Source organism: Cydia strobilella, chromosome 2, assembly GCF_947568885.1.
Source record: "Cydia strobilella chromosome 2, ilCydStro3.1, whole genome shotgun sequence".
NCBI lineage: Eukaryota > Metazoa > Arthropoda > Insecta > Lepidoptera > Tortricidae > Cydia > Cydia strobilella.
The window spans coordinates 3,870,655-3,893,043 of record NC_086042.1 but is presented as its reverse complement, the minus strand read 5'-3'; the positions used below and the strand labels follow the sequence as shown (position 1 = coordinate 3,893,043).

Genomic DNA, 22,389 nt, shown 5'->3' with positions numbered 1-22,389 from the left:
CTTAGTTCCACTAGGTACTGCCAGGGTTCAGCATCAGCTCCATTATGGGTACTGCTCTCCTAAGTGCTCATCAAGACGAGTCGGGTGACTAAAACAGCGTGTGCCTATGTTGTACCAAACCTTAGATCCACTAGGTACTGCCAGGGTTCAGCATCAGCTCTATCATGGGTACTGCTCTCCTAAGTGCTCATCAAGACGAGTCGGATGACTAAAACAGCGTGTGCCTATGTTGCACCAAACCCTGGATCCACTAGGTACTGCCAGGGTTCAGCATCAGCTCTATCATGGGTACTGCACTCCTAAGTGCTCATCAAGACGAGTCGGATGACTAAAACAGCGTGTGCCTATGTTGCACCAAACCCTAGATCCACTAGGTACTGCCAGGGTTCAGCATCAGCTCTATCATGGTTACTGCTCTTCTAAGTGCTCCTCAAGACGAGTCGGATGACCAAAACAGCGCGTGCCTATGTTGCACCAAACCTTACTTCCACTATGTACTGCCAGGGTTCAGCATCAGCTCTATCATGGGTACCGCTCTACTAAGTGCTCATCAAGACGAGTCAGATGACCAAAACAGCGCGTGCCTATGTTGCACCAAACCTTAGATCCACTAGGTACTGCCAGGGTTCAGCATCAGCTCTATCGTGGGTACCGCTCTCCTAAGTGCTCATCAAGACGAGTCAGATGACCAAAACAGCGCGTGCCTATGTTGCACCAAACCTTAGATCCACTAGGTACTGCCAGGGTGCAGCATCAGCTCTATCATGGGTACTGCTCTCCTAAGTGCTCATCAAGACGAGTCGGACGACCTAAACAGCGCGTGCCTATGTTGCACCAAACCTTAGATCCACTAGGTACTGCCAGGGTTCAGCATCAGCTCTATCATGGGTACCGCTCTACTAAGTGCTCATCAAGACGAGTCGGGTGACTAAAACAGCGTGTGCCTATGTTGCACCAAACCTTAGATCCACTAGGTACTGCCAGGGTTCAGCATCAGCTCTATCATGGGTACTGCTCTCCTAAGTGCTCATCAAGACGAGTCGGATGACTAAAACAGCGTGTGCCTATGTTGCACCAAACCTTAGACCCACTAGGTACTGCCAGGGTTCAGCATCAGCTCTATCATGGGTACTGCTCTTCTAAGTGCTCATCAAGACGAGTCGGATGACCTAAACAGCGCGTGCCTATGTTGCACCAAACCTTAGATCCACTAGGTACTGCCAGGGTGCAGCATCAGCTCTATCATGGGTACCGCTCTCCTAAGTGCTCATCAAGACGAGTCAGATGACCGAAACAGCGCGTGCCTATGTTGCACCAAACCTTAGATCCACTAGGTACTGCCAGGGTTCAGCATCAGCTCTATCATGGGTACCGCTCTCCTAAGTGCTCATCAAGACGAGTCGGGTGACTAAAACAGCGTGTGCCTATGTTGCACCAAACCTTAGATCCACTAGGTACTGCCAGGGTTCAGCATCAGCTCTATCATGGGTACTGCTCTCCTAAGTGCTCATCAAGACGAGTCGGATGACTAAAACAGCGTGTGCCTATGTTGCACCAAACCTTAGATCCACTAGGTAGTGCCAGGGTTCAGCATCAGCTCTATCATGGGTACTGCTCTCCTAAGTGCTCATCAAGACGAGTCGGGTGACTAAAACAGCGTGTGCCTATGTTGCACCAAACCTTAGATCCACTAGGTACTGCCAGGGTTCAGCATCAGCTCTATCATGGGTACCGCTCTCCTAAGTGCTCATCAAGACGAGTCGGGTGACTAAAACAGCGTGTGCCTATGTTGCACCAAACCTTAGATCCACTAGGTACTGCCAGGGTTCAGCATCAGCTCTATCATGGGTACTGCTCTCCTAAGTGCTCATCAAGACGAGTCGGGTGACTAAAACAGCGTGTGCCTATGTTGCACCAAACCTTAGATCCACTAGGTACTGCCAGGGTTCAGCATCAGCTCCATTATGGGTACTGCTCTCCTAAGTGCTCATCAAGACGAGTCGGGTGACTAAAACAGGGTGTGCCTATGTTGCACCAAACCTTAGATCCACTAGGTACTGCTAGGGTTCAGCATCAGCTCTATCATGGGTACCGCTCTCCTAAGTGCTCATCAAGACGAGTCGGGTGACTAAAACAGCGTGTGCCTATGTTGCACCAAACCTTAGATCCACTAGGTAGTGCCAGGGTTCAGCATCAGCTCTATCATGGGTACTGCTCTCCTAAGTGCTCATCAAGACGAGTCGGATGACTAAAACAGCGTGTGCCTATGTTGCACCAAACCTTAGTTCCGCTAGGTACTGCCAGGGTTCAGCATCACCTCCATTATGGGTACTGCTCTCCTAAGTGCTCATCAAGACGAGTCGGGTGACTAAAACAGCGTGTGCCTATGTTGCACCAAACCTTAGATCCATTAGGTACTGCCAGGGTTCAGCATCAGCTCTATCATGGGTATGGCTCTCCGAAGTGCTCATCAAGACGAGTCGGATGACTAAAACAGCGTGTGCCTATGTTGCACCAAACCTTAGATCCATTAGGTACTGCCAGGGTTCAGCATCAGCTCTATCGTGGGTACGGCTCTCCGAAGTGCTCATCAAGACGATTTAAATGACCAAAACCGCGTATGTCTGTGTTGCACCAAACCAGAATTCTACTAGGTAGTAGGTAGGTACTGCTACTACTGCCAGGGTTCAGTCAGGGTCATTTTGCTGTCTCATTTTAAAATATCACGAATGTAATTTTATTAGACGTTGATGCAATTGAGAGTAATTCTAATAAATTTTTTGAAACTTTAATGGCCATTGAAGTTAATCCGAATTAAAGTTAATCCGAATTAACTTCAATGGCCATTAACGTCTCAAAAATTTAATCCGAATTAACTTTAATCCGAATTAACTTTAATCCGAATTAAATGGCTAATGGTTAATGGCCATTAACCTTTTTAATTGTTAATTTTTAATGGTTAATGGCATTAGCGTTCGGCCAACACTGTTTGTAATAGGTATGCATACGATTTGTATTTTAACATTTTTATTTCACTTAAATTTGGTTTCCATAAAAATGAAAACAACTATTCCTATTTCACAAAAATAATCAATACAATCATGTCCGTTTAAATAAAAAAAATACATTCATTCTATCATCAAAATTGATTTATACACATAAACAATTGATCTTATTTATTGAATATTAATGTATTCACCAGCTTTAGTAACATGAAACTTGGGAGGCTCGTGATTATGTGTCTCTTTAATTTCTAATATCTTTCCATTTGCATCCAGTTTCACTTTTGATTTACACTTCTTCCTATTCTTTTTAGAACAGTAGTAATTCCCCTTTCCCATCATGCTGTACGTGTAACGGTTGACCATGAGAAGAGTTCCTCGATTTGTAGGAATAAATACTGCCTCTAAAAGTAAAAAAAAAACTGTTAAAGTCTGGTTATATGAATCTATTCAATTTATAAACTGAGGGGTTTGTAATAGGTATGCATACGATTTGTATTTTCACATTTTTATTTCACTTAAATTTAGTTTCCATAAAAATGAAAACAACTATTCCTGTTTCACAAAAATAATCAATACATGTCCGTTTAACTAAAAAAAAATACATTAATTCTATCATCAAAATTAATTTATACATATAAACCATTGATCTTATTTATTGAATACTAATGTATGCACCAGCTTTAGTAACATGAAACTTGGGAGGCTCGTGATTATGTACCTCTTTAATTTCTAATATCTTTCCATTTGCATCCAGTTTCACTTTTGCTTTACACTTCTTCGTATCCTTCTTAGAACAGTAGTAATTCCCTTTTCCCATCATGCTGTATGTGTAACGGTTGACCATGAGAAGAATTCCTCGATTTGTAGAAATAAATACTGCCTCTAAAAGCAAAAAAAAAATCTGTAAAAGTCTGATTGTATGAAAGTATGTACGTCTAGCGACCAAGTGATAGTTCAAAGTTTCAAAGAAGCTACAAAATGTATAAGTACAACATAAAAGTTAGGTTAGGTTCGTGGTTTTGCTTTGCGTATCAAGGTATATAATATTACTGTTTCGTGCAATTTCACTTTCGCTTTACATTTCTTCAGATCCTTTCTTGTGCTGCACTTACAATATTCGTCATGTTTGGTAACATTAAAATTAAGAGGTTCGTGGTTGAGTGTGTACTGTGTAGTGTGTTTCTACTAAGTACCTTATTATTTGTATCCAATTTGACTCGCTTTTTTTTCAAATCCTTTCTTGTGCGGCACTTATTTAAAAAGTCAAGGTATAAATGAGTTTTACTTTTTAAATACTGCCTCTTATATATTTTTTTGTTTGTTTAAAAATATATTTTTTTCCACAACGTTCAATCGTGGCTATGGCTAATGGGCCTACGATGCCTAACCTGCATGACAAAAAAATGACAATATGGCGAACGAATGTTAAAAATGTCAGCGTATTTAAGATTTAATTCGCTTAATAATTACCTAGTTTTTTCGTCGCAAATGTGATGAAAAACATTGTGTGTAACTCCGGAGTTAAGAATATTGCAAACTTAAGTCTCCAGCCTGCTGCTGTCGTGATTCTATAGACTTTCGTTTACAATATTTCAGTTACCTACCCCTCTCGTTGCCCCTTAAGTTACGTAATACTTATTCAATCATTCAATGTTGTCAATCATTCAATCTTTATTGCTGCTTGTAATAAATTAGGCGCATGTTTTGCACATACATATATTCACATTTTTTATTCCACTTAAATTTAGTTTCCATAAAAATTCAATAAAACTATTCCTATTTTGTAAAAATAATCATTACACGTCCGTGTAACTTAAAAACTATACATTAATTCAATCATCAATACAGATTTTTACACATAAACAATTTATTTCTTGATATAATTAAAATATTAACTAATAATTATTTATATAGAAATATCATATTATAAAATTTAAACTAGAGTAACAATCAAAAATACAAATTACTTATAAATTAAAATAAACCTACGAAAAAGTAAAACTAAATGACTTAACAAATACAATATTACCCCCCACTCTGATTATAGGGATAAGCTCGCCTTTGTACCTAAATTTATATGAATTTCATGTTAACAATTTTTGTTTTGTACAATAAAGCGATTTACTACTACTACTACTATTATCCCCCGGACCAAATGTGCCAAAAATACAGGCAGCATTACCTCGCTGAATGGCCAGGGATATCTTTTGGACAAGGAAAGAACCAGAGCGAGGGTCGATGCCCCTTTCCCTTAAGCGTCGCACTATATTCTTAATAAAGGCTTTGGCCTCGGCACACCAACGTCTCGACGGCAACCGGGACAAAATCGAACACCTGGGGCCCGTTTATCAAAAGCTTGAAGCTTGTAATACAAGTGGAAGTCCCTTTCTAACAAAAGCTGTCAAAAAGGGACTTCCACTTTTTATTTTATATTTATTAGATTACACAATTTATTTTATATTAATATATTGACCATCTTTAGTAACATGGAACTTAGGAGGATCGTGATTATGCGTCTCTTTGATTTCTAATATTTTATTGTTCGCATCCAGTTTCACTTTTCCTTTACACTTTCTCGTATCCTTTTTAGAACAGTAGTAATTCCCGTGGCTCACCAAGCTATACGTAAAGCCGTTGCATAATAGCATAACTCCTCTTTTCGCTGGTATAAATATTGGTCCTAAAACGATAAACAAGTTATATTGATTTAAACTAACACGATTTTCACTAATCGAAATTAAACTGTCGTGAGACATATTTCAAAATATTTAGATCAGTACGCCAAACATGAACATGTCGCCAAAAGCGACAAAGAAAAATAATAGTAAGACCGTACTGATCTAAATATTACGATTTTCACTCATAATCTTAAACTAATACAGGACTTAATCGCGTAAATACTTACGTTTATTTATGGCCTGAAGAAGATGCAGGAGATGTTGGTACAATACGTCGCCAGAGTCGCCAGTCTGTGACCACGAACGTAGCGTCACATTCAAAACGTCAGGCCATAAATAAATAACGTGTTAGTTTAAAATTATGAAAAACAAGTTATTTGTGAAGTTTTATTCATCGTGAGCGTAGCAAAGGACTCTTGATGGAAATAACCTTGCTCTCGTGTTGCTCATGCAACTTTTCAACACTAAACAGCGAACACAAAAATAAAAAATAGGTAATTAAAATTTTCTCGTTATTTAAATATTTATATAATGAAACTGATAGTACAGTTGATACTCGTATTTTATAACTAGTTGAAGTTCTATTTGAAATCTTTTACTTTATCAATACCAGCGTTACTGAAAACACTACACTGTAAACAACAAGTAATAAATTCTTTAATTAATTACCCATCACTTACTAAGCATTACAACTTAATCTAAATCTGCCTAAAAAAATCTGCGACAAAGTTCTTTATACGAAAAACTTTCGTTCTTGGAGTAGATATATATTATGTTTATACAATAGCCTAATGTTCATACATTCGTCAAAATCAATCAACTGGTAAATATCGTCTAATATTAGCTTACATAATTATCAATTGCGAAAATGTTATATAAGTTCAAGTCAGTAACAATATTTTACTTTATGACATTTCCTATTATTTACTTTGTTTATTTTTCATCTTAGGTTAAGGTTTATTACAATATGAATATGAAGGTAAATAGTAAAATAGGTTAAGGTTTATTACAATATGAACATAAAAACACATAAAAAAACAATACAAAATACATAGAAACACATTCTAAAAAACCTAACATAGGGTACCGCCTGCAGCGGGGCAGGGCACGAGCTGCCGGTGGTCAGGGCCGCAGAGTGAGGAGCCGACGGACTATACGCACCGTAGGCCGTGTCCAAAATCATTTGACCCTTGATCCAACCACCCAGCGATAGTATCTCGAGGTGTTGCTCGAGAATCTTCGCTATGAGACCATTCGCTGACACGAGTGACACGACTATCGAAACAATGATCGTCGCGTCAGCTTATTATAGTAATATTTATGACGAAGAACGTTAAGGTATCATTCGTGTGACGATGTAACGGGTGAGAACGTTCAATCCGTCACTCATTTTCAATGACATCGCCAACTTTAATGTTGCTACGTCATCCTTTATTCTTAAACATAACCGACACTTAAGTTTCTGGAGGGTCAATACAGACCCAGATTTTCGGCTTAGGTTGACTTTCAGCCTGTGTGTCTCTAGATGTACCCGGACGAATATCGCCATGGCGTTTTAAAGAGCTGAGGTCAGCCCCCGAATCCCCCAAAAGCGACGCCCATGTTCGCCTAAAACAATGCCCGGTGTAATCTTGAGGGTCTTGAAGTTTCAAATACGTTGCGATGTCTCGCGGTGTCCCGCCTATCTTATTTACACCCATAGGCTGTCTTATACACCTGCCCTTGTGATACTGCAAAAAAAATCGGTCCGTCTTTGCATTGGGTGGGCGTAATGATTGATACTGCTCGACAATCTTGACATATTCCTCACGAACGACAAAAGATCTGTCATTACTCGTCTTTGAGTTTGGCAGTTTTATTAAAAGCAGGGTGTCTGAATGTTTTTCGATGCCATCGACAGTAAGGCTCATGAGTTCATTAGTACGGCATCCGCCGTTTATTCCTATTATGAGGATGACCTGCACAAAAAAATACACATGAGTAATAGTTAAATAAAAAACCGGCCAAGTGCGAGTCGGACTCGCGTTCCAATTCGCGATTCTCACAATGAGCTTTCATTTGATATGTAACACGATATAGTTTAAAAACTTTATTTTTTAATTTTCTCATTTACCCCCCAAAAGCGGCCCCCATGTTTAAAATTAATTTGTTTACGTTACATGTCCGTCTTTGGGTCACAAACTTACATATGTGTACCGAATTTCAACTGAATTGGTCCAGTAGTTTCGGAGAAAATAGGCTGTGACAGACGGACAGACAGACGCACGAGTGATCCTATAAGGGTTCCGTTTTTCCTTTTGAGGTACGGAACCCAAATTATCGACTAAAACATAAGTTACAAACAAAAGAAAGAAAAGAAAAGTGATGTTAGTCGACAGTGGGGCTTACTTACTATGCAAAAAGTGTCATACATGAATAATTTATGTACTTAAAAGGAAAGAGGACACAGTTTCTCAATACAAACGTAGTGCCCATTTTCCTCTCTGGATATTGACATTATGGAAAATATTTATACATGATTTGATGCATATTAACCATAGCTATGCCCCAACGTTTGATTTTTTTCGAACTAGACTTATACTAGTTGTTCATAAAATTTCAAAAAACTACTTACTTTTGCGCCTAGATATATTATGTCCGGGGCTTCGTTAATAAACTTATCTATGTCAGAGGATGTAAACATTTTAGATTTTTTCGGGTTGTGTCCTACTTGCATTCCTTTCAAAAACGTTATGAGTTCTGAATAGTTCTCAATATGCACATCATCCTTGATTTTCATCGTAGCCTTCAGCATCGAGTAAATACTCCACATTGTCGGCGGTTGCTTCGTCTGAGACAAATGCATGAAATACGACAATAGTACAGTTTCCGATAAAGTCTTCACATCATTTTCAACCCGCCATTTGTTGAAGTTATCGTATGCTCTAAAATATATCTCACGAGATTTCTCCGGGAGGAAAGTTAATTCTGGGTCCTTCGATGTTCCTTTTACATCATCTGGGTTTAAATTTCCCTCGTCATCACTGGTCTCGGTCATGTTTTCTGAAAATTATTCGAATTTAAATTTAGCTACCACAAGACACAAAAAAAAAAACAATTGACAATAATGCTATTGCCATACCATTAATTTTGAAGGGCGTTAGGCCATTTACTACTACTATACTATGTTACTGCTATTGTATTTACTACTATTTTATTATTAGTATGCTACTGGGTTCTGGTACTACAGTAATAAAATGAAATGACCAAAATGAAAAAAAAACTTTATTTTAGGTAACTAGTGGCACCTTAAAACTAGAATAGTTATTGTAAATTACTAATAAATATTTACACAAATTGATTAAATCCCACAGTAAGCTCAATAAGGCTTGTGTTGTGGGTGGGTACTCAGACAAAAATATAATATACAAAAATGTACTTATAAACATTGAAAACACTCACTCACATGACCCAGGAACAAATATACGTGCTCATCACACAAATAAATGTACCAGGATTAAAAATCAACTAAAAGCTACAAAAGATGTTATGACAGCATTTTTTTATTATTATTAAATGGCAAAGACTGTTAAGACGTTAAGGTGACATTCGGCTAATGATGGAACGAATGAGAACATTAAATCCGTCGTTTATTTCATAAAGGAAATTTTCAATGCCACCAACAGTAACGTTGCTACAGTAACGCAGCAGCAGTCGTCATCCCACTGCCACTTTTATTCGTAAACAAACCGAAAACTTAAGTTTTTAGGGGGTCAATACAGACCGAGATTTTCGATTCAAGAATCGTTTATTCATGGCAAACTATTTCATACAAGCGTAAATTGTGTTACAAAAAAAATATAGCATTTTTTTTTGTTTGTTTTTGTATTTCTTTGACAAAGCATGTTGTGGATTTGTATTTTCAAAAAAGATTACAATTTTAAACAAAGTATTAGTTTACCACGAAATGGTCCCGCCTCAGCATAATGCTAACCCTAAAGTCAGAGCTGATCTTCCGGCGAGACCATTTAGCGGCGAGACGATTTGGGTTGACTTTCAACGTTTGTGCCTAGATGTACCCGGACGAATATCGTCATGTCGTATTAAAGAGCTGAGGTCAGCCCCCGAATCCGCCAAAAGCGAGGCCGATGTTCGCTTAAAACAATGCCCAGTGTAGTCTTGAGGATTCGGAAGTTTTAAGTACGTTGCGATGTCTCGCGGTATCCCGCCTATCTTATTGCGACCCATAGGCTGTCCTGAACACTTGCCCTTGTGATACTGCACGAAAAATCTGTCCGTCTTTGCATTGGGCGGGCGTAAAGATTGGTAATGCTCGACAATCTGGAGATATTCTGTCGATCGAACGACAAAGGATCTGTCAGTACTCGTCTTTGAGTTTGGCAGTTTTATTAATAACAGGGTGTCTGAATGTTTTTCGATGCCATCGACGGTAAGGCTCATGAGTTCATTGGTTCGGCATCCTCCGTTTATGCCAATTATGAGTATGACCTGCATCAAAAAATAATAATATGAGTAATAGTAAAATTAATAACCGACAAGGACGTACGTTACAAACGAATAAAGGTCTCTATGATTCTGAAGTTTAACTCACTAATTTATTTAGAAATATAACATTTAAGTAATAAAAATATGGTAGAAAAATAATTCTTCAATAACTTGACTTGTAGGAACTGGCATAGAGACCAATCATTCGACGCGAGATTGTATAGTTGAAAGTGAAGCTAACTTCAACTAAAAAAAATGTCACAGTAACAGATGAATATCATAAATTCGAAAGTTTGCATGTTTGAATGTTTGTTTGCTCAATCAAGCATCAACAGCTGAAAGGATTTAAATGGAATTAGGCATACAGATACGTAGATTAATCTAAACACTAGAATGTGTCATTGAAATGCTTTTTATATCGGATTTGCAGGTTTTAAAATTCTGGAACAATACTGGAATAGTTGCCAAGCGGATCCCAGGTTCCTATGAGGCGTGGCAAAAAGCCGGGACAACGCGAGGATGATGAGATGACTGGAACAGTAGTGAAATAATAGAAGCAGAAAAAGCAGTTTAAAGACGAACTCTACTCGAGTCTTAAATTAGAATTTATAAAATTTAAAACCACTATGTACTTACTTTTGCGCCGAGATATAATATGTCCGGAGCTTCCTTAATAAACTTATCTATGTCAGATAATGTAAACATTTTAGACTTTTTCGGGTTGTGCCCCACTTGCATTCCTTTCAAAAACGTTATGAGTTCTGAATAATTCTCAATGTGCACATCATCTTTGATATTCATCGTGGCTTTCAGCATTGAGAAAATACTCCACATTGTGGGTGGTTGCTTCGTGTGAGACAAATGCATGAAATAGGATAATAGTACAGTTTCCGACAAAGCGTTAACACCATTTTCAACCCGCCATTTATTGAAATTATTGTATGCTCTAAAATATATCTCCCGAGATTTTTCCGGGAGAAAGATTAGTTCCGGGTCCTTTGATGTTCCTTTTAAATCCTGTTCATCTGGGTTTAAAATTTCCTCATCATCGCTCATGTTTTCTGAAAATAATCCGAATTTAAGTTTTGCTATCATAAGAGACACAGAAAACAATTGATTTTGGCATACCATGCTATTTTGAAGGGCGTTAGGATAAACTATTTACAAGTACTATATTACTCAACTTTGGGAACAAATCAAATTATTTTATTAATATTTTGATTTGTGTTATTAACTAGTTACTACTATATGAGGAGTGTCTTTTCAAAAGGACTTATTTCTCTATGAAATCCTTCCAAAAATAAACCCTTTAAGTAGAGTAAAAGGATTTATTTTTGTATGGATTGCATAGAGAAATAAGCCCTTTTGAAAAGACTCTTCATATATCCAGCATCCGGCCTTCACCACTGGAGGGCTTCATCACATTTCTTTAATATATGACATCTATTTCAGTTTATTACTATATTACTGCTATTATATTTACTACTACATATTCTATTTTGAGTGTGCTACTGGGTACTGGTACTTACACTAATTAAATTAAATGACAAAAATGAAATAATTATCTTTATTTATTAATCTTAGCACATAGATATCTAAATACGTTATAACTAGTATACGACTGATAAGCTCCTTTCTTGAAGCCATCTTTGTCGCATCGCATAAATATATTACTATAATAAATTAAAAGAATGGTTAATATTAAATATATTTATTATTTTTATTATAAATGATAAATCAGGATAAATAATCAAATGTAACACAGAAGAAGAGACAATAATCATATACCTAGTATCTATTTTGCAAATAGGTACTATTTTCTGGCAGCAAACTACTCGTATATACCTACGAAATTTCCATATGCCTAAACTAACAAAATCAAATATTTATTTTTATCCAATTTCACTAGATATACATTATATTATTGTATTTGTATTTATTTATTCATGAACAATATAATTGTATCTGAATATAATTACATGCTAAGTTCCTTAAATCTAGGTCCTTAAATCTAAGAATTATACAATCTAACATGCAGAACAATATCAGACGTATTTACCTAAATTAATCTAAATTAATTACTACCAACATTACGTAGACAAATCACTAAAGTAGGTCGTGAACTCCTATGTAGATTATTTACGGATAAGAACACTTTGGGCCACCGTTTGCGAGTTATTTACGAAAATCAAAAAAAATGACCTTTAAACCCCCCCCCCCCCCATTCTTACTCTACTTCTGTTACGGACTGGTGTGGCGAAAAAAACGATTTACACATTGTAAAGAAAAAGTTATAAATTCTTGAATTAATTACTAAACAACCCACACCTTAGCACAACAACTTAATTTACTTAATCTAAATCTGCCGGAATCTGTATCGTTCTTATAGGCATCATGTTTATACAATACACCGATCATCAAATTTCTATAATCTAAATTTAATTTCTATATATAAGTATCGATAGTAGGAATATTAGCGGCGATATATTGTAACCTACTGGTTATTTTTATTAAAAAGTTTTCACTGTCAAAAGTTTATACATTCGACCAAATCAACTGGTTAATATTATCTCATACTTTACGACCTGTAACTTGAAAATTTCTTATATTTAATGTAGTAATAATTATGACGAAGAATGTTAAGGTGACATTCGGATGAGGACGACAGATAAGAACGTTCAATCTGTCACTGATTTTTATCAAGGAAATTTTTAATAACAGCCAACGCTGCAACAGTAATGTTGCTACAATAATTCTGCGGCAGTCGTCATCCGACTGATACCTTTACGCGTATAACCGAAACTAAGTTTTCGGAGGGTCAATACAGACCCAGATTTTCGACACAGCTTGACTTTCGATGTTTGCCTCTCTAGAAGTAGCCGGACGGGTATCGTCATGGCGTTTGAATAAGCTGAGATCCGCCCCCGATTCCGCCAAAAGCGTGGCCGATGTTCGCCTAAAACAATGCCCAGTGTAATCTTGAGGGTCTTGAAGTTTCAAATACGTTGCGATGTCTCGCGGTGTCCCACCTATCTTATTTATACCCATGGGCTGTCTTGAGCACTTGCCCTTGTGATACTGCAGGAAGAATCGGTCGGTCTTTGTATTGGGTGGCCGTAAAGATTTATACTGCTCAACGATCTGTACGTATTCCTCACGAACGACAAAGGATCTGTTATTACTTGTCTTTGGCAGTTTTATTAATAACAGGGTTTCTGAATGTTTTTCGATCCCATCGACGGTAAGGTTCACAAGTTCATTAGTACGGCATCCTCCGTTTATTCCCAATATGAGTATGACCTGCAATAAAAATACATATGAGTAAGTAATTCAAAATTATAAACGACTTTACAAACAAAATTATTCTTATTCTTATTCTCTTAAAAGAACTTTTTAACAGTTAAGTAAGTCCCCGGCAATCTCGGTTCTCCAGACAAACGTAGTTACGCTCTTATTTTAAAACGACTAGCTAGATTGCTCTGAAAATTTGTACCTACAATAGGATAAGGTTATCTAGGTCTGTGATTAGTTTATGTAGGTTCAGATACAATAGTTAAAAAAATACAGTGAATATAAGTTTTTCATACAAAACTTGTTTTTGCTCTATTTCGTTCGTTTTATATACTAGAGCTATATAAACTAAATACAGACCTAGATGTACGTAATGTCATTGTATGTGCAAAGTTTCATTATAATCCAACACGTAGTTTTGAGAACGAAACTGTTTGTATGGGAAGGTGAAATTCGGCCGAGCTTGCCGGGGACTCTTAAGAACTTTAACAAACTCTACTCGGACGAAGGAGGCTATTAATTTATAAAATTTTAAAAACTACTTACTTTTGCACCAAGGTATATTATGTCTGGAGCTTCATTTATAAATCTATCTATGTCAGCTGATGTAAATATTTTGGACTTTTTCGGGTTGTGTCCCACTGACATTCCTTTCAAAAACGTTACGAGCTCTTTATAATCCTCAATATGCACGTCATCCTTGGTTTTTATCGTGGCTTTCAGCATTGAATACATACTCCACATTGTCGGTGGTTGCTTCGTGTGAGACAACTGCATAAAATACGTTAATAATACAGTTTCCGACAAAGTGTTTTCATTATTTTCAAGTCGCCATTTATTGAAATTCTCGTACGCTTTTAAATATTTTTCTTTAGATTTCTCCGGGAGGAAAGTTAGTTCGGGGTCCTTCGCTGTTCCTTTTATGTCATCTGTGGGTAAAAGTCCATCTTCATCGCTCGTTTCACTCACGTTTTCTGAAAACGATACAAATTTAGCTATTTCCTATACGAGATAAAATTATAATATTTTTAACTACAATGCAATTGCCGTGCCAGTTTTTTACGAGCGTTCAACCAGAACTAGAATTTTACTAAAATAATAAAAATGGTTTAATGTGTTATCATAATCATAATTATTTGAAATTTTAATAACATAAGTATGAGGTCCACATATTATACAAAATTATCATAAGTATAACATAAACTAACATAATCGCACTTAAACTATCGTGAGACATATTTCAAAATATTTATCAGTACGGTTTTTACTCACTGTTATTTTTAGTCGCTTTTGACGACATGTTTCGGATTCTTTGTGGAATCCATCCTCAGGCACGAGTGTCTGCGGCGGTTGTACGTCGTGCACACTCACTCACTCAGTGAGGATGGATTCCCAAAGAATCCGAAACATGTCGCCAAAAGCGACTAAAAATAACAGTGAGTATATAAAAACCGTACTGATAAATATTTTACAAACTAACATAACTAAAGTAATATATAACTCCCGTCTTTGGTCTGGTGTATGTTAGGCGGTTCATGCTCATGCGTTTCTTGCAAGTAAATGATGCGATTATTTTCATCCAATTTCACTTTCGATGTACAGTTCAACGTCTGTTTCTTTGAGCAGAAATAGTTCCCGCGACCCTTCACGCTGTACGTGTAACCGTTGAGTAGGAGAAGGTTTCCTCTGTGTGTAGCGATAAATTGGGGTTCTAAAAAGAAATCATACAAAAACAGAGAAGAAAGATGATTGAATCTTGAGTGGATGGAATGTGTAATCGATAAAGGACTTGAACTAAAAGTAAGTCCAGAAATATTTTGTTTACGACTTTAATGATACTTGGGTGTCGTACTGTAAGGTTCTACAACCATTCTTGGACTTGCTTGAGATACAATTTTGTAAAAAAAAATCTTAACAGTCATGAAAACTGTATTCATACAAAATAATGAATACATTAAATGTTACATACGCATGCTTAGCCATATTAATGCACAAATAAGACGCTAAGGTGATCACCTATTTATTTTTGTGTTTTATCAAGTTTGTTTAGACCTAATCTCGTATTTAGAATTAGAAAAAGTATTCTGACATTTACGAACGTGTGGTTATAAATGAGAGATAAAGTTAAAGTTAGGTTAGGTAGCTTCAGATGCCCGAAGGGCAAACCGCCCAGAAATAGGAGGATTTATATTCGGACTTTATCCAAAAAGCTTGGGTAATACTAAGTAACCCCGGGTAAACCTAAGTTTACTTAATATTCTAGCATTACCCGTACCATGGGTATACTTAAACTTAAGTTTACCTGGGTATACCTAGTATTACCCAGGCCTTTTGGGTAAAGCCCAAAAATAAATCAACTTTTACACCATTACCCAGCCAGTGTTGGGTAGACCTAGGTGTGTACGGGTAAACCCCGAATACAGATTAATGTTTTTTAAATTTTCGGGCTTTACCCTAAAGGCTTGGGTAATGCTAATTATACCCGGGTAAACTTAAGTTTAATCAAACTTCTAACATTACCCGTAACCTAATCCAACGTGACAATATACGATTGACACTAAAGCTTAACTATTTAACAAGAACAAATTTTCCGTCTTTAGTTTTCACCAGATTCAATTCAGGAACTCCATGATTGTGTATATCTCGTATTCCAACTATCACAGTACTTTCCTCATTAATTTTCACTCTCGCTTTACATTTACCAGCGCGCTTCTTGGAGCAACAGTATAAGCCAGGAGTTTGACGGCTGTATGTGTGGCCGTTGAAAAATAATAGGCTATGACCTCTTCTAGTCGGTACAAGGATGGGTCCTAAGACAAAAAACATACATATTTGAATTATACCTACCTAAAACACAATGTAACTCAGATAAAAATATTCTTGGAGTAGGTAGTACTCGCCAAACCACCAAACCTAACCTATCATGAAGTGATCAAAATCTATGATCTGGCCACGACATATACCTGGTGTTTATGCCCAACACGTAGGAAAATAAAACAATACATACTATAAAATAAAACTATGAAAAAGGATTATATCGCGTACATATATTGAATTTATAATACATCCCGACGTTTCGAGCCCTTTAGAGCGTTCGTGGTCAAAGGGTGACCACACGAACGCTGGCTGGCTGGTGGCGTTTTCATAGTTTTATTTCATGAGTAACTATCGCGGTAACCGAAGACAATATTAAATACATACTATGTTGATCTTGATACCGTTTATTACGATTTTCACTTTTAAAAATCACAAAAAAATCTTACACACGATTTAGCTCATGTTACTTAAAAGTTATGTATTCTCCAGTTTTGATTACATAAATATTTGGCGGATCGTGATTATGAATTTCGTGCCCTTCAAGTATAATGCATTTAATTTCGTCTAATTTCACTTTAGCTTTACAATTTAACGCAGATCTTTTGGAACAGTAATATTGGCCCGGATTTTTACGGCTATATGTATAGTTGTTGTACAGTAGCACATTATTTTTACCTTTAAAATTTGGTAAAAAGACTGGTCCTAGAAGAGAAATATTATTAAGTAAACCTATTTATTTCATAATGATGCATTCGTTTGTACAAGGTAAATGTGAGGTGGGATGTGATACAGTACTTTATTGGTAACATATACAATTACACGTCATTTCATTACTTAATTACTATTTACATTTTAATATACAATTTATAATAATAACATTCAGATCTCCAAATCACGATCCTCAGTTATGAGGGAGCGACCACAGAAGGAGATAATAATAACATTGTTGCTATTGTCATATAGGTACCGGCTTTGGGTCAATGATCCTACCGTATACTTGCGAATTCATCTATGCTGTAATAAGCTTTATCTAAAAGTAACAGTTTAAGTTTGTTTTTAAATATTGCATCAGTTTTTGAGTCTTGTATCTCGTTTGGTATTGCATTATATAAGTTTGGCCCCATGATACCGAGTGACCGTCGTGATTTGGCGAGTCGGCGTCTAGGAGCAAGTAGCCTGGGTCGCCTGCGCATTTGAGACCCACGGGCTTGAGTGCTATATTTATACATGGTGATGTTGGATCTTACATACATGCATGCTGTGAGTATATATATGCATGGTAAAGTAAGTATTTTGTGTTTTTTAAACAAACTCTGTGCTGGGTAGTCTACGGGTTTTCCATCGATTATACGCAGGGCGCGCTTTTGCATCCTGAATACTCGGTCGCGCTCAGCAGCTGTGCCCCAAAGATCCACACCCTGCAATAGAATCGAGTGGAAATACCCGTAGTATGCCATTTTTAGGTTTTCGGCAGACAGACTGGGTGCTATTCTGGACAATGCGTAACACATTGATGTATAATCATAATAACTTTTTATTCATAAAACCAGTTTATATGTAACCAAACCCCCTTCTGTGACATTAATAAAGACAGCATCAATATCAGCGGATAGAAAAGTATCTGCCATCGACTAATAGTGTTACAAATCTTGATTTGTCTGATATATTTCACAGTTCGGATATACCCGTGCCACAATCAAATTGGTGTTTGTAAGCACATCAATTTGCCTGTGAAGCTGGAAAGGTAAATACTTTAATAAGCATATTAAAGGTGGGTTGCCGTTTTGTAATTATGGATGTGACATATTCTACTAATTCGTCGGTAATTTAATAAAAACTTAACTCACAGCAAAACACTTTAACTAGCGATTGGGGAACGTCATGGTAAAAATCAACTTTGCTTTGCCTTGTTAACGCAAATACGATATTCTGTGACAAAGTGGGTATCAAAAATTAAGTAAGCAAGTCACTTTTAGATGACCATTAAAAAAACTTGTCTATGTTTTTCAAGTCTGCACACTTAAAACTCAATGCGTATGTACCACATCTCCATCTGCAAGTCACGCAAATACTGACGCCGGTATGACCTGATCTTTATACAACTTATCTAATGCTAGATCAGAATACTGTCACACACACATACAAAGCATATGCAAAAAATTAGGTGATGGGTATATACTCTCCATCTTTGCTAACGTGAAACACAGGCGGTACATGGTTATGCTTTAACTCTTCATCAAGTATAACAGTATGAACTTCATCCAACTTAATTTTAGCTTTACACTTAAGCACGAGACGTTTGGAACAGCAGTATTGCCCTGGGTTGACGCGGCTGTATGTGAAGCCTTGGTACAGGAGAATCCTCTTGTTTCTTCTGGTGGTTAAAAACATGGGCCCTGAAAGGAAAGGGGTTTTAGCGTAAGAAGGGAAACCGAGTCGGTTGTTTGAATTATAATACAATCGGTTTAAGCCGTTAGAAAAACTCAAGTACGGTTATTTAATCAGAAATATATTAAATTTCTATTAATACTATAATTAGTATAGGCACTACACCAACAGCGACACAAAACTACACATAAGTATGGTAGTACCTTGTTTTTTAACTATTAAAGGCTCTTTAATGGTCGACAACTTGGTCCATATACCGCAGGTAAAGCTGCATAACGACTAGTGAAACTCATATTGAATGGAATTCGTTATGGAAAAATCCCGCATCCCGCATGCGGGCCTTATCGACCAATGAAAGAAAACGATTCCCAGACGTATGGGAGTGCGAGCCGTATGGCCTGCGTTATGGAAATCTCTCGTACCCAGAATTTGGACCCTATCTACCAACGAAACTGAGCTTTCAGAGGATATTGGGCGACCGTATCTCCATACAAACGTAGTCCTCATTTTCCTTTGTGGATATTCACATTATGAAAATATTTTTTCACCATTTAATGCCCTTTCGTTTTTTTTTTTCAATTTAATGAATAGGAGAAAGAAACAATTTTCATACCCATTTTCGAAAATGCTTCTAAGTCTGACAATAATTATAAAATCAAACGAAGGGACATAGCTCTGGTGACCTTACATCAAATTGTGTAAACATTTTTTCAATAATGTTAATATCCAGAGAGGAAAAGGTGGACTACGTTTGCATGGACAGACTATCTCGCGCGGTCATTCACTTTTTCGTCATAATGGAAATTGTACCTTTACACATTGACACAGAAAAATGCTGTTTTCAAATGTATCGGCTGAAGTCATATGCTTTACTTGATAGGTACATACTCTCCTTTGCTGCTAATGTGAAACACTGGCGGTTCGTGATTATGAATACCGTCTTCAACCAGTACGATATTATTAATTTCATCCAATTTCACCTTTGCTTTACACTTCATCACGGTTCTCTTGGAGCAGTAGTAATTTCCAAAAACTCCACGACTGTATGTATAGCTGTTATATAGTAGCAGATTATTTTTACCTTTTCGGCTTGGTAAAAAAATTGCCCCTAAAAGAAAATAATGCTTCTGAAAATATCTAATCCGTCTAATCGTAATGAAACAAAAATAACAAAACTTCCGTGAGACACAGACATATTAAATATATTAATAACGGGTTACTCACGTATTTTAAGTCGAAAAACGCTCGACATGTTTAACTCCCGTACACGTGACCACGTATACGTGAGTGACCCGTTATTAATATATTTAATATGAAACAAAAATAGTATAAAACCAAATAGCTTAACAGAAAGAACCTTACTCAAACCTACAACCTATAGTCCTTTCGTATCAGCCGTTTCGTTAGGACTGTCGGGAGAGCCCACCGAATATAATTTTAGGCTCCTAGGCTCCTTTCAAGGTAATGCAGGGATGCCTAAGTGGATCTTCAATGAAGACTTGTTATTTAAATTTGTTCACAAAGATTTATTTGTAAGTACAGTACAACTCGAGTTTGTCGTTCAATATATTTTGGAAGATTGCCGTTGGCTGCTGTCGGCGGAAGTTATAGGTATATTAGGGCCTCCGATGATTGTCTGATGATCTTCGAATTTCGGACGCAATCGGCCGTGACGTCACTTCGGGTGCGTTCTGAACAACTGCCTTAAGTAGGTACCTAGCTAATATTGTACCTATACGTAAAATTTCGCTTTTACTTCACATTAAAAAAAAAATCTCTTGGACCAATAGCTGTCCTGGATTAATTGACCTGGACGTATACTTACGGCTGTATGATTGTAGAGCAACATTTTTTTTCTCCTTTTTTGCTAGGTACCTATTATCTCGGACCCAAAATTAAGTTCGCTAAACTCGTTTTTAGCATAACTAGTAGTTATTAGTGCAGTATAGGGGCCTATTAGTCTAATATTATTAGTGTGTTGTCATGGTAACTCACACAGTTCGTGGACTAATAATATTAGTCTAATATCGTTCGAGAAATGGGCCCCAGAACTAACGACAGTAACAACCTCGACCTTATAAGCACTTTACATTCTTTACAAGTGGGAATTAAGAGTCCCCGGCAAGCTCGGTTCTCCATACAAACGTAGTTACGCTCTCATTTTAAAATGACTAGCTAGATTGCTCTGAAATTTTGTACTTACAATAAGATAAGGTATATCTAGGTCTGTAATTAGTTTATGTAGCTTCAGATACCGTAGTAAAAAAAATACAGCGAATTTAAGTTTTTCATACAAAACTTGTTATTGCTCTATTTCGTTTGTTTTATAAATGAATTACAGACCTAGATATACCTCATGTCATTGTATATGCAAAAATTCGTTACAATCCAACACGTAGTTTTAAAATGAGAACAAAACTTCGTTAGTATGGGAAGGTGAAATTCGGCCAAGCTTGCTGGGCACCATTCTTATTGATATGTCAGACATCTTTCCAATAGATGTGTCTAATTGGATAATGTAGCCTTTTCCTGATGGTAGGTACCGGATTTGTTCTGAAATTATATTACCTAAAACAGATTACATATGTACATATTGTATACTCAGCGTCAAATACTCTGTAGCAGTCAAAGTGGCCAAATAGTTCGGTACACCATACTAAATATATGGTGTACCAAACTATTGGACTACTTTGGTTGCTACAAAGTATTTGCAACTGAGTGTACACATACATTAATTAATACCAAGTTAAAATTAAAATAAACATTTCTTTTATACATACAATAAAATACTTTTAAGTTAATCATTATTTATTAAACATCCTAGGCCTAATTTTTATGTGCGTATTATAAAATGTATGCATGTATTTCATGTATATTAGCCATTGCAACACACATTGTGCTTAAAATAACACAAGTCAATATATTTACTAAATAATTAGCAACATATACAAATAATAAATAAAATAACAGCAAACAAATAACCGTACCTAGACAAAAAGATTATTTAATAGAACATTGAAAGAGCAGCAAGAAAAAAAATTGAAAGTTAATAAAATTCAATTACTTATTGAATCCTAGCCTAGTTTAACTGAACTGAAAAAAAACACATAACACATATAAAAGTAACAGAATTGACTTACACAATGTAGAACATAAAAAACAGGCTCACCGCTCACAACAATAACACAAATCTTGGCCGATCTGTACCGTAAGAACAAATGTACATTGAAACCAATGTTATCCATTTCACACATTTATATCAAAGCTAAAGGGATCACAAGACATAATCAATTCACAGCTCATACCGAATATAGTCAATACATTCACTTTTTGGGGTTTACCAATTGCTGTTGAATATAGAAAAATAAAGAGGCAAACTTAGAAAATCACATAAGAAAGAATACTTTAAGGAATCTCTCCCATGAGCGATAACCTTATAAATTCATCAATTATCCTGGAGTTTGTGAGACGGCGCGAAAAAGCATTCCCAGGGAAAAAGAAGCTTTGTTATTATCTATGTACTTACCAAAGCAGCCCCGCTACTCACTGGCAATTCATTTTGTAGGCAACAGTAACACATCACAGCATCACTAAAACAGATTCACTTGCATTTTCAACACAATACACTAAAAATAATTCACAAAACACGAAATTTTAACACAAACTTACACTAAATTTTTAGGTTATGCCAAGTTTCACTTTGATATTACGCCGATATTGTTGAT

General features: G+C 36.5%; 4 protein-coding genes across 4 annotated transcripts; all 4 read right to left on the bottom strand.

The window, feature by feature from the left end:
• Window positions 1-6,954: 6,954 nt before the first annotated feature.
• Window positions 6,955-8,757, bottom strand: LOC134750073 (uncharacterized). The gene is made up of 2 exons (XM_063685163.1): window positions 8,298-8,757; window positions 6,955-7,641 (listed from the first exon to the last, which is right to left on the bottom strand). The coding sequence occupies exons 1-2, from the start codon at window positions 8,718-8,720 to the stop codon at window positions 7,138-7,140; spliced, it is 927 nt and encodes a 308-aa protein (XP_063541233.1). The 5' UTR covers window positions 8,721-8,757; the 3' UTR covers window positions 6,955-7,137.
• A 209-nt stretch (window positions 8,758-8,966) lies between these two features.
• Window positions 8,967-11,225, bottom strand: LOC134750081 (uncharacterized). Its single transcript, XM_063685176.1, has 2 exons — window positions 10,805-11,225; window positions 8,967-10,171 (listed from the first exon to the last, which is right to left on the bottom strand). The coding sequence occupies exons 1-2, from the start codon at window positions 11,222-11,224 to the stop codon at window positions 9,719-9,721; spliced, it is 873 nt and encodes a 290-aa protein (XP_063541246.1). The 5' UTR covers window position 11,225; the 3' UTR covers window positions 8,967-9,718.
• A 1,046-nt stretch (window positions 11,226-12,271) lies between these two features.
• On the bottom strand, window positions 12,272-17,733 carry LOC134749254 (uncharacterized). Its single transcript, XM_063684148.1, has 5 exons — window positions 17,589-17,733; window positions 17,406-17,491; window positions 16,162-16,269; window positions 14,006-14,461; window positions 12,272-13,468 (listed from the first exon to the last, which is right to left on the bottom strand). The coding sequence occupies exons 1-5, from the start codon at window positions 17,731-17,733 to the stop codon at window positions 12,971-12,973; spliced, it is 1,293 nt and encodes a 430-aa protein (XP_063540218.1). The 3' UTR covers window positions 12,272-12,970.
• Window positions 17,734-18,416: 683 nt separating this feature from the next.
• LOC134749243 (uncharacterized) lies at window positions 18,417-21,909 on the bottom strand. Its single transcript, XM_063684138.1, has 4 exons — window positions 21,834-21,909; window positions 19,538-19,772; window positions 18,868-18,932; window positions 18,417-18,672 (listed from the first exon to the last, which is right to left on the bottom strand). Exons 1-4 carry the CDS (start codon window positions 21,907-21,909, stop codon window positions 18,437-18,439), a joined length of 612 nt encoding a protein of 203 aa, XP_063540208.1. The 3' UTR covers window positions 18,417-18,436.
• Between the last annotated feature and the right edge of the window lie 480 nt (window positions 21,910-22,389).